Genomic DNA, 13,061 nt, shown 5'->3' on the forward strand with positions numbered 1-13,061 from the left:
TAGTCTGAAGTCTTCTTTGAACAGCAATTGTTAATGTATTCTTTTTATTCCTGATGAAGGGCTTTTGCCCAAAACGTCGATTTCGCTGCTCGTTGGATGCTGCCTGAACTGCTGTGCTCTTCCAGCACCACTAATCCAATGTAAAAATAAAGTTGACTTTATTGCTGTGGTCAGTGTGAGTCTTAGTACAAACAATTTACGATGCTTGCTTATTTAAATCATTGGTTAACTATTAGTAGATCGGCCTCAAAAACAGGAACAGGTATAGGCCACTTGACTCCTTGAGCCTCCTCTGCCATTAAACAAAATCATGGCTAATCTAAATAATTTACATTTCTTCCTACTCCCAATAACTTTTCAAAATGCAGTGTTTGTATTGCCCACAATGAGTGTTTCCCTTTATTCACAGCACATGTTATTTCCTCCAGTTAATTGATTAAACATAATTTCCCTTTCACAAAACCATGTTGACTCTGCCTGATTACCTTGAACTTTTTGAAGTGCCCTAATATGATGTTTTTAGTAATAGCTTTGAATATTCTCCCAATTACAGATGTGAAGTTAACTGGCCTGTAGTTTCCTGCTTTCTGTCTCCATCGCTTCTTGAATAAAGTTGTATGTCACTGTCACTGTTTTACAATCTAATACAACCTTCCCTGATTCTAGAAAAGTTTGGAAAATTAAAACTGACTCATCCATTATCCCACAAGCCATTTCTTTTAAGATCCAAGGCTGAAGTACATCAGAACCAAGACTTGGCAGCACACACCTCCAATAATTCGCTCAGGCTTCTTCCCTGGTGACTGTCATTTTGTTGAGCTTCTCCCTCCCTTCCATCTCCTGATTACAGCTGATTCACTGCAACTTTGTCAAATTGTGTTTCACTCATTCACTTTTTCTGTACATTATTTGCAGGTCAGAGAATGGCTTTGTTTAAATTGTCAGATGCAAAGAGCCCTTGGCATAGATATGACATCCGTACCCAGTTCCAAGCCACAACCTCTCCAGCCCAAGCAGCAGGGTGTGACTTCCTCTGCTCCACAAGCAGCCAAACAGGCTCCAGCACAGCAACCGGCTCCCAAACCTGAACAGGCCAAGTCATTATCACACTCTGGATCCAGAAAGCAGCCTGTCCTGACCAAGCAGCAATCAATGGTTGCTTCGCCTCCACTAAAGACCAAGCAACCGTCACATGGGCCTCGGGACCCACAGCCAAAGCAGCAGGCATCCCAGAAACCCCAACCAGCGAAACCATCTCAGCAGCTGTTGGATCAAAAGAAACAGCAGGACCTGAACAAACCCCCTCAGCAACTCAATTCCACCGCACAAGGAGCAGAAAGGAAGCAACCCTCTCAGAGTCCCCAGTTTCAGCAAAAAGACGCCAAGCCAGTGAGCCAAGACCAGCAGCTCGCTAAAAAGCAGGAGGACTCCTTCATTAGCACACAACAACAACTGCAGAAAAAGGACAATTCAGTGCCAGGGACAGAACTTGACACTGGGGTAAAGGATCAAAAGCAGGATGTGACTCAACAGAAACAATCAGTGCAGGTTCAGAAGCCAGTCGATAAAACACAGCCCCCGAGCGTTAGCACTGCTGGCCCTGAAGTGTCCAAACAGCCTGTTCCGAAAGGGGAATCCAAGGCTGCTCCTCCAAAGGAAGAACAAGCAAAGCTGGCTCAGAAACCACCCGCTGCTAAAGTTGTGCCATCACAGATTTCAGCAACTCCAAAAGCTCAGAAACCCCCAGAACAGTCACGGCGTTTCAGTCTCAACTTGGGAGGTTCTGCACAACCACCACCATTTCAGCCGTCAACTCCTCCAGAGACTGTCACTGGAAAACTCTTTGGGTTTGGGGCATCCCTCTTCAGCCAAGCATCAACTTTGATATCTGCAGCACCTCAGCAACAGGACCAACATGGACACACTGCAAAGCAACCCCCTCAGACAGCCTGTAAGGACAGCAGTGTTCCCCAGCCATCCCCCAAACGGGACATTGGTAAAAAAGAAACTAAACCTTCAGCAGCAGTCGATACTTTTGAACAGAAAGCTGTTGGGGCAGCCCAGACAAACACAACAGACCCTGCAATCATAAAGAAAGCAGCAGTGGTGAAAGAAAGTAAACCTGGAGCAGAAATGATTAAACCGACAACCAAACCCTTGGAGACCGGAAAAGCTGCTCCACCTAAGAGCACTTGCCCTCTTTGTAAAACTGATTTGAATATTGGTTCTGAGGCTCCTCCCAACTTCAACACCTGTACTGAATGCAAGGCAGTTGTGTGCAATCTCTGTGGATTTAATCCAATGCCACATTTGACAGAGGTAGGAAATTAACACATACAATATTTTACTTCTAAAAATAAATATTATCTTTGGCACTTGAATTCATATTTTGGACATTTCATACTTATTGCTGTGATAATCTTTTTCATAGTGAGACTGTTTCACATTTATATCCAATGTTTATATCAAATTCCTTAGGTGCAGTTTTGGCAGGTTGTCGTACTGTAGAAACTGAAATATGTCTCTTTAGACTAGTCACTTTTACCGTAACAGCATGTTATTGCTGATTGGATTAGTAAGTGCCATCTAGTATAGAATTTCACTCCCATTACAGTAATACCATTGTGATATCACAAAATGTTAATTTAATAATAACCACTCCATAATGAGGGAAGCTGCCAAGCAGGTTATTGAAATTATATTATCAGAAGATTATTTCTGATAATATTCTACCCACTATCGATCATAAATTAATCAAAAAACTGAAATTATGCAGACTGTATAATGCTTATGTTTTCAGCATTAGCGCACTTTGGAATAATTATTGTTTCTGAGATGGTTTTATGATAATAATGTGCTTAAAATGTTTCTGATAAAACTTCTGCAAGTACTATTTGAGGTACTGTGTTCTTAAACTCCTTGAGGATGAGTAATTTAAAACTATGGTCTGTTTAAAATCTCCAAATGCATTCGAATTTTGGGTGCTTTGTATCCTGGAAGCATCTTCTGGTGCAACCGTGCTGACAGATGAATGTCTGTTTTATAAAATCTGCAAAAGGTAGAAGTTCTGTGTGTTAAAATCTTTGAGCATCATCATTTATGACAATCAATAAGAAACATGTCTTTTCTGGGATGAGGTCAAAGAATGCTAATTTATGACAAATGTGACCTGCTGTCATGTTTCGACTTCTGGATCTGTTTCAATCTTGTACTAATGGTTTGCAATACCCTTTGTTTTCATTGGGATACACCTTCTCAGAGACAGTATATTGAATTCCCTGTCAGTTCCTGAGAATTTTACTTAGTACCCCAAGTCATCATGACTTAGCATTGTAATCTAAGAGATTGCTTCATTTTAGAGTGGAATAAGTACCTAAAGCTGCAAGGAAACAAAATGCTGTGCAAGGCACCCAAAGTCAGTTTCGGTAAAATTGCTTTTCAGGGTTTTCTGGGCACATTGAAACTTCAAGGAGCTGTTAAGATATTAGAAGGACTACAAAGCCCCACATGATAATGTCTGGGTCTTAACAATAGAGAGAGAGTGATGAAGAAAACTGAATGGAGGTTAATTGGTTCTTCACAGGATAGAAACTGCAAGTGAAATGAGTTACTCAGTTCATGCACTTCCTAAGTGATGTCTATAAACGAGGAGTTATGCTCAGCGAATGTGTAGTATGTTGTCAATTAGTGAGTTTATGTGGAACAGAAGGAGCTTCTGCAAGGAAATAATTTGTCCTACAACAGAACAGGATTCTCTGTGTTGAGAAAACAATGACATTTATTGGAGGTAGTTGCTGCACTGCATGTCTGTATCCTTGTCACAGTTTACAAACAACAAAACAACTTCCGCCATTATTCCTGTGCCTGTAATCTCACTGCCAAAGCCTCTAACCCTCTCGTAGCCTCTCAAAGCCTTCCTCAATGCTCTTGCACCGTCTTTATCACTCCTTATGCCCTTTCATTCTTTTATGGGATGTAGGCATTGCTGGGTCAGTCAGCATTTAATGTCCATCCCTAATTGCTCCTTGAACTCAGTGAGTTGCTTGGCCATTTCAGACTCGGGTTAAGAGTCACTCACATTGCAGTGGGTCTGGAGTCACATGGAGGTCAGACCAGTTAAAGATTGTAGATCTTCTTCTCTAAAGGACATTAGTGAACTAGATGGGTTTTTATATCAATTAACAATAATTACATGGTCACCATTATATCATCTTTTTGTTCCAGAATTTATTAATTGCAGTTTCACCATCTGCTGGGGTGGGATTCAAGCCCATGTCTAGGACTCAGGGGATGACCTCTCCCATTCCTGCAGCATTCACTCTGTTTGGTTTCTGAGGAAGTTGTTCATAGAGGGAAGATCAAGGACAATGTCTTTTGCGATTATTCAAAACTATCGGCAGAACCCTCCAGATTCAATGAAATGTAGATTGACTAAAATTTCACAAGATATCACCAATTTCTGACTTAACCAAATATAATCTGATAACCTAACAGCTGAAATATTCCCTTTTCCTTCCCCAAATCCCATAACTTTCTTAAACAGATGCTTCTGTAGTATTTACAGCTTCCCTTGCAGTGGTCTCACTGCGGTGGTTTGCACAGTCTGGGAGAGATTATTTCCTCAGGGACATTCCTTCTTTTGGGATTTTCTTGTGCATTTTCTTGGCTTCCCACTGGCACCAGTTGTGGGAATGTGGTGTTGGTCACTGATTCTCTGATTCAACATAATCTTTGATGGGCTCTAGAATGATCATCTCTTTCCTGTATGATCCTGGTTTCTGTACTCCATTGATCAAACACCTCAATTTTTTTTCCTGCAGATTTTGCTCCATGTTGATTATCCATTTGAAGTCCAGATTAATTTCTGCAGGTGGGTTTTTATTTGAAGGAATTCAGCAAATGTGTAGTTGGCCATTGATGCGCATTTAAATATTGAGAGTAACACATAATTTAAAACCAGTTTACAGAATAGGAGAACAGTAACAGGATAAGAATATAGCATTGATGAGAATGGAAATATATATACTTGTCTAATCATGTTCTCCATCAGAGATCCCACAGGAGTTCAAATGCATTTGATTTTTGCTACCACTAAGAAACTTGTTACAGCAATGATTTCAATTATCCATTGGCATCAGTTCTCAGGCAATGGTATTGATTCTGCAGACAGTCTCTAGAATTCATTTTCACTTTGAACTGCAGAATGGAACATGTTCAATATGGTTTAGAAATCCGCACTGAACGGGAAGAATGAAAAATACCATCTATGCTTCCAATAATAAAGAAATAGCTTGTGAATGAATACCTAACCTTGACGATTTCATTAATGTTTGACTGATTGACGTTACTTCAGTGATTCACTTTTGAGAGGTTTAAATCGAAAAATAGCATCTAGCAGATTAAATCAGTATTTGCTAAGGAATTGTACATTTGACATTTCAAGTGGATAAAATCCTCCTCTTTCTGAAGTTTGCTTCTTCTTGATGTGGGAGGAATAAGCTGTCACTTCCCATTCATTGTTTGAATCATTAATCAGGTTCTACTTCTGTCAGGCCAGTAAATATTCCAGTGTTGCACTTATTGAGTCCCTATACCACTGGCTGCTTAAAGCTCCAGAACATATCCTACGCTGTATCCATGTTACACAGTGCTTGTGCACACACTCACATAGCTCCCTCAGAGTCTGGTCACTCTCATAATGGAGCAACTCAGGAATTCAAATCTTGTGGCATTGCTTAGCGTACTTGCTGAATGGACTTCTCTCCTCTGCATGACTGTGAACTCTTTGCGAAATGTGCTGTTGGTCCAGAAACACCCACCTTTTCTGAGAATCCTGAAACTCTGTATCGTGACCCAGCTCAGCGGCTTTGTTCTCAATTCTCTAATTGGCCATTATTGTCTCTGTCTTTGTCACCTCTTGTCTTCACTCCAGCACTACACTCCAACCTGGGCAGCTATTCTCAGCCATCTCAATGACTTAGTCCGTCTGCTTTAAATGGGATGGTGCATGAATGATGTGAAGGTGCATACTCCATGGACAATACCCCACCTGCAGCCACTCTCAGAACCTTCACAGTGGCACTGCTGGCCCTGGGTGAATCCAAAGGTGTAAAAAGGAGCCATCCCAAAACCTGCTTTTGATGCATTGGCAACATGTCAACTGAGGAGGAGTATTAACTAACTCACTATGTGGAACCTAAGACATCCTTTCAACGACGGTCTGTGGCAAAATCTGTTAGTGTGCCTTAATGTAATACCACCCTCACTATTCCACAGGTCCTCCATGGAGGAACAAATAGTGGGCTGGGTCACTGTTGTACCTGAATAAGTCTGCTCACGCCTGTACTGTATATACCCTGTTCTGCAAGGTCAAGAGAGATGCTGTCCTCTCTCTCACATCTAGAGGAACAATACCAGAAGATGTTATGGTCTTCAGTGTTGCCTCTTCTAAAGCATAATTTCGGATGAAGGGCTTTTGCCTGAAATGTTGATTTTCCTGCTCCTCGGATGCTGCCTAACTTGCTGTGCTTTTCCAGCACCACTCTAATTTTGCCTCTTCTACAACATGGTAATGTTTGTACGTCTCTTTGCTAAAGGCTCAGTAATGCTCCTGGGTACAAATGTCCCAAGTATTTTCTCTTTAAACTGGTTCTGCTCAGAAAAGATTCCATCTCTTTCCCTCATCCAAGGTCTCTAACTGGACACCAATCTCAATTAGCGAGTTTTGAGAAGATTTGAGGTTCTGGATAGAAATGACACCACCATAGCAACAAATGCCACCACAGGAAATGACATCACCAACCCAAGGAAACCCAAACATATAAATAGAAAGCAGGCTACACCGCCAGTGCTTCATCCGGAGGCTCACTGAAAATGTTACCTAGTATGGTGACAAAACGTCTGAAAACGAACCTTCCAGCTCAGCGAGCAAACCTACATCCAAAACCAATCTCAATCTCTAGCCAATTAGTGATCTTTCTCATTAAAATTGCTTTGCAGTTCCAATTTTAAGATGGTGTGTGGTCATAGTCAGAAAGATTTCCCGTGATTGGGGTCCAACGCTTATCCTTTTATCTTCAAGAGAAGCTTTGGCTTTGGGCCTCAATGACAAAGGCAGCATTGATCACCAGTCCCTCAACATCCTCAGACTCATTTGCAAGTTTGATGTCGGGTTCGTTAAAGAATTTATACAGTTGTATAAAACTGTGAAAACTTCTAACAGATGTGATTCTGTCTAAACCTGTGTTCACATATTAATATTAATTCTGTTATTTATTTCCTCTAAATCATTCCCAGGAAAGTATGAATTGCAAATTACTTAAAGACCTTAAATGGGATCCATGAATCACTAAGAACTGTGTAAGTTTCTTATATATCAGTGGAACTTCAGAGACTTATCAGAGGTTGATTGTGGTAAGACGATTTACCTCTGGTACCTGACTTTGAATCCTCTTCTCTGATTGGTCATTTGTCATATAATTAGTGTCAATATAAAGGAAGAAATAAAAAGTCTGTCTCAAATAACTGTAGAATAATGAGTTCCTTCAATATTCAAATAATTTAATTGAGGAAATGGATTTACCTTGCACATATGGCGTGAGAAGTGTTTTATCTGTATTCAGAAAACAGCATAATTTGACAAAAATCATTTTATCCGATTCACTTCTATTAGTGAAATAGAACATAGAACATTGTAGCACAGTACAGGCCCTTCAGCCCTCAATGTTGCACCAACCTGTGAACCAATCTGAAGCCTATCTATTCTACATGACCATTTTCATCCATATGTTTATCCAATGATCACTTAAACCTGGCGAGTCTAACTGTTGTAAGCAGTGCGTTCCACCACCACCCACTACTCTGAGTAAAGAAACCACCTCTGACATCTGACGTATATCCATCACCCCTCAGTTTCAAGCTATGTCCTCTCATGTTAGCCTTCACCATCCAAGGAAAAAGGCTCTCACTGTCCACACTATCTGACCCTCTGATTATCTGTTTTAAGGAAAACAGCCTCAAGTCTCTCAGCCTTTCCTCAAAAGACTTTCCCTCCATACCAGGCAATATCCTGGTAAATCTCCTCTGAACCTTTTCCAAAGCTTCCACATCCTTCCTATAATGCGGTGACCAGAACTGTAGACAATGGTCCAAGTGTGGCCACACCAGGGTTTTGTACATCTACAACATGACTTTGTGGCTCTAAAACTCAAGCCCTCTACCAATAAAAGCTAACACACCATATGCCTTCTTAAAAACCTTGTCAAGCCAGGTGGCAACTTTCAGGGATCTATGTACATGGACACCGAGATCTCTTTGCTCATCTACACTGCCAAGAATCTTACCATTAGCGCAGTATTGTTTATTCCTGTTACTCCTTCTAAAGTGAATCACCTCACACTTTTCTGCATTAAACTGCATTTGCCACTGCTCAGTCCAGCTCTGCAGCTTATCTGTGTCCCTCTGTAACCTGCAACATCTTTTAGCACTATCCACAACTCCATTGACCTTAGTGATATCCACAAATTTACTAACCCATCCTTCTCCGCCCTCATCTAGGACATATATAAAAATGACAAATAGCAATGGCTCCAAACATATCCTTGCAGTATACCACCTGTAACTAATCCTTGTGGTACACCACTAAGAACTGAAATGTGCTGTTTTAACACTGCACAGTAAGGTTGAGGACATGCTAAGTGTAAATTGGTATCAGTACTGCAAATTGATGCTTCTGACTGGCTGACCTGCAGATACTTGAGGTTGGCTTTCCATTTGAGGTCTGGAATCTGGAAAATGGGAAGTTCCTGGCTCTCAAAACTACACAATGCCATCATTATGGTCATTGCAACTTCCACCGCTGAAGATCGGGGAAACACATCATATGGACTGGGAATGTGGGAGGGCTCATCATGTGGATGGTCCTCTGGCATTCACTTTTCACAACACCCAATGCCAAGATAGTAGCTACTAATCTGAGGGTGGTGATGGGTGAGGGAAGTGGTCTTGTCAGTTTATTTCTATTGTATAGAATCCTGCAACTGCTGTGCCACACACCTGAAGGAGCAACACCCATTACACCTCTCCTCTCCCCAGGGGCCAGACTTCAAACAGTTGACCCCCAATCCCAGGGACAAGCAGTGAACATTCCTCAACCCTTCCACACTCCAGGGCAGCCAATAGTTGCAGTTGTGATGATGCAGATGTGGGGTCCATCCTCAGCTGAATTTTCTGTTCCTCATTTCATTCTGACCTGACACCATCACATAGTCTGCTGCTGATGAACAGTCCCAGGACAGGAAGTCCTGTATCAGCTGGAACTGGATAAATTGCTGGTTAGGGCACTGTTAGAGTATTGTGTGCAGTTGTAGGAGGGCTGTGATAGCACTGAGATGGTACAGAGGAGATTTGCCTGGGCTGGACCACACTGTCAGTAAGGGTGGTAAAGGCAGAAACCTTCATAGCATTTAAGAAGCACACTTGTGATGCCAAAACCTATCAGGCTATGGGCCAAGTACGGGAAAATGGGACTAGAATAAGTTAGATTGTTGCTTTAGACTAACACAAACTCAATGGGCTGAAGGGCCTTGTTTTGCGCTGTCGACCTCTTTGCCTCCGTTATTAGTTTGAGTCACACTAAGCAGTGCGTTAATAGGCTCACTGATTGACCATAATCAGCCCATTGTTTGCTGGTATCCAGGTGAACCAGATCCAATCCACTCTCATTCAGAAATGACTCAGGGTTGGGATGGAGATGGTTACGTGTCTGTGTTCAATCCTAAATTTAACCCTGAAACAATTGAAAATACAGCTCAATGTGTTTTAAGTGAATTGATCATTCTGGTAATCTGACGTGTATGTTGAGATCAGTTGGTTTGAAATAAATTTTCTATCTTAGTAGTAATTGTGTTCTCTTTTCTGCTCCCTCAGTTAATGTTGTACTGACTATTAGAGTCAGTAAGTGGCAGAGTGAATGTTTTCCTTTGGGATATGACCTAAAATCCAATGACAACTGGTGGGATTGCCTGTTCCTTCATGGTTGCTATTTTCATTGGATTAGCCTCAGGGATTTCAGGAAAATTCCCAGGAGTTACAACAGTAGAAGTGAAATTACCCACAATCCAGCATTGATTAGATAACTATATCTGGGGTAGAAGGGGGCATGAGAAATGGAAAAGTCTGGAAACTGTGAGACTAGTTCCAAGACCAAGCCTCAGGTTGGTTTCTGTGCAGACCCATAATTGATGATAGATTCTGTATATATCACAAAGTGTTAATGTAAATATTGATGTTAGAAAGGAGTGACTTTCTGCTGCATGACCATTTCTCAAAATCATGAAATGAAAGAAACATTTGTGAATTTTTTATTATTGAATTATTATTTTTGCCTGAGTGTTTTTATTTCTGAAACTTGACAATGTGAGGTGACTGAGTGACAGATTAAGCTTGGTTTCTCAGTCACACTGAGTGTGGCACCACTGAGCTGAGACAATGTTTCTATCTCCTACTAAAGCCTTCCTCCCAACTCCCAAGAGGAAAGGAGCCCTTCATGTTGATCATCTCAAGATTTGATCTACTCACTTAGCATTTCCCTAACTAAAGTATATGGACAAATACCTAGTGGAAATTAATATGACTATCAATCTGGGATGGTGGTTGGTGAACTAGAATTACCAGTGGAAGATCTGGAAAAGTATTGATGCCCAAATCCACCTTGATACCCTTCCTCACCCCTTTCACACTGTGCATTGAAATGACCTCTTTGAGCAAGCTGCTTATCCTCTTGACTTGGTTTAATGTCTCCTCATGCAACGTTTTGATTGTGTTCCTCTGGGGATTCTTTGGTACATTTTACTATCATAAGGACGCTATTTAAGTGCAAGTTGATATTGTAGCTATTTTCATTCATACAAATCAGGTTCATCTGCTTTCAATGAGGCTCTGGCAGTAGCCATTCACCAGAAACTGAGGTTTTTAGGGGAGGTTTTGTGGCTCCAGCAGGAAGAAAGCAATATCAACTTCCAGTGAGCAAAAAAAACTGCAGCTTGTTCCAGTTTGTGCTTGATCCACTGGAAATTATGATCCGTTTAATCTGGAGTGTGTGCTCCTTGCTTCTAGCGACTCAGACAATTTAGTGTCTGAAGGAGCACGTTGGCAGGAATCAACAGACAGAGATCCTGGCACTCCCTACCAAAGGGAATTGTGGATCTACCAACAGAACATGGACTGCAGAGGTTCGAGAAGGCAGCTCAGCATCACCTTCCCCAAGGAAATAACCCAGCTAACAATGCCCACAGTGATTTTAAAAAATGAATCTGAAGCACTTAAGTAAGCAAGCAGAGGCAAACTGTTCATCAAAACTCTTTGCTAAAATGTGTGAACCCTTGGTTTGATATTTCTTGACATGAATGTGTAGACATAGGGCTTGTTTAATTAGGAAACCTGGTCAGCATGGAGGAGGTGGACTGAAGGATCTGTTTCCATACTGTATGACTCTATAACTGTAACTTAATGACTGTAGATGAGATGAAATCTTCGTCACTGGCTGGCCTTTCCAGTTCTGTTAAATATTTACAGATCACCCAGGTTGAGTGGTGGATTAATCAGGAATTTTTTTGGGTTCTGAGCAATGTGGGCGATAGCATAATCGGACAACTGGTCTTGCAAGGTCCGTCTTGACACATAGATTATCTTGTTTCATATTTTCTACGGTCTGGTGAGATTCTCACTGGGTAGTGGCGAGATACTGGTCAACAGGGATTAATGTTTGTTCAAGTCTTTATTAGTGCCACAATCAACTCAGTAACATTCAGCCACTCATTTTAATACATTTACCAAATAGCAAAGACATTAGGAAAACTTGACAAGGAAATCAGAGCAGGTACCGGGGTAATTCAATTCTATGTTTGCTCCAGAAGGACTTGATGTTGGACACCAGGCACCAACATCTCAGGGCACACTTCCAGAGCACTGGACATACACCCTATGTCCATGCACAATATATACCAGCCTCTAAATACCATCATGGCACATCTGATTCATTTACAGGACACTCTGCCCTTCAGTGCTGCCCCTCCGGTTTCCCCGGTAACTCTCTCTTGTAACGCTGCTGTAAGGTCACTGTGTGCTCAGGGACTATCTCAGACTGGATCTCCAGGCTCCTCCCTCACTCTGAGCCTACCCCAATGCTCACAGCTTCCCTGCCTGGCCTTGCCTTTTTGCTCCCTCAGCCAGTGATACCAGGGTCTGTTACTGCTTTTGCGGTGTTGTTCAGTGCAAACACAAAGGCATGTCATTTGCCATGCTTGTCAGCAGTTCTCAGGCAAGTCAAGGAATATTGCTTTCACTCAAAGGGCCCTAGCTCAGTATGTCAAGGGCAGCACCTGACACCAGTTCAGATGCTTGGATATGGTCAGTCAGTCAGCCAGCCAGCCAGCCACTTGGGGCTGTCAGACTTTCGACCGTCTCCTTGTAAGAGCTGAAGTACAGAATAGCAGGCAGCCCACCTACCAGCCTTGAATCTTCCTGCCCAAACAGGGCTGTTTCCACCCTGGAATAAGACAGAGGCAGGTCCTAATGGAGATAAAAGTGGGTGGAACAGCTGTTGGTGCAGTGGAGGAGCAAACCTCCATCCAGAACTTCAACCTGAGCTACAAAGCTTCTCAAAACTCATTAATGTAAGGTTAGTGTTGTCAGAGACTGGTGAGGGAAGGTGTTGCAGGCAACACTGAGCGGTAGAGCATAAGCCTTGATTAGGAGGTGGATACAGGATCTGGGAGGGAGTGTGAGAGGTGTCAGAGGGGAGATGCTGTCCCTTACTCAGGTGGAGTTTCTCCTGTAGGCTTGGGCATTCTTCTAGGCAGCAGACACTGCACTGACCCAGGGTGGGCAGGCTCTGGTGTTATGGCTTCCCCAGCTGGTCCTGGGGGCAGAGGATATCCCGTGACGACAGCACACCATCCATCAGGACCTCCAGGTCTCTGTCTGCAAAGTGGGGCACCAATTTCCCTCTGTCTGCCATGTCTATGGAAGATGTCAGAAAAAGTGCAGGGCAGCTGTTTACC

At 42.3% G+C, this 13,061-nt stretch overlaps 1 protein-coding gene across 12 annotated transcripts in view; it reads left to right on the forward strand.

Moving 5' to 3' along the window:
- The window catches only part of pcloa (piccolo presynaptic cytomatrix protein a), a 603,113-nt gene that overhangs the window by 33,405 nt on the left and 556,647 nt on the right, over positions 1 to 13,061 (forward strand). For all 12 annotated transcript variants that reach the window (XR_011955333.1, XM_072563105.1, XM_072563109.1 and 9 more), the window contains exon 3: positions 916 to 2,319. Coding sequence is in view for 11 of the 12 variants with exons in the window: in XM_072563105.1 (XP_072419206.1) it covers positions 916 to 2,319 (1,404 nt within the window). In the remaining variant the exon portion in view is untranslated. The remainder of the gene's footprint in view (positions 1 to 915; positions 2,320 to 13,061) is intronic.

The sequence above is a fragment of the Chiloscyllium punctatum genome, chromosome 44, assembly GCF_047496795.1.
Source record: "Chiloscyllium punctatum isolate Juve2018m chromosome 44, sChiPun1.3, whole genome shotgun sequence".
Taxonomy (NCBI): Eukaryota; Metazoa; Chordata; class Chondrichthyes; order Orectolobiformes; family Hemiscylliidae; genus Chiloscyllium; species Chiloscyllium punctatum.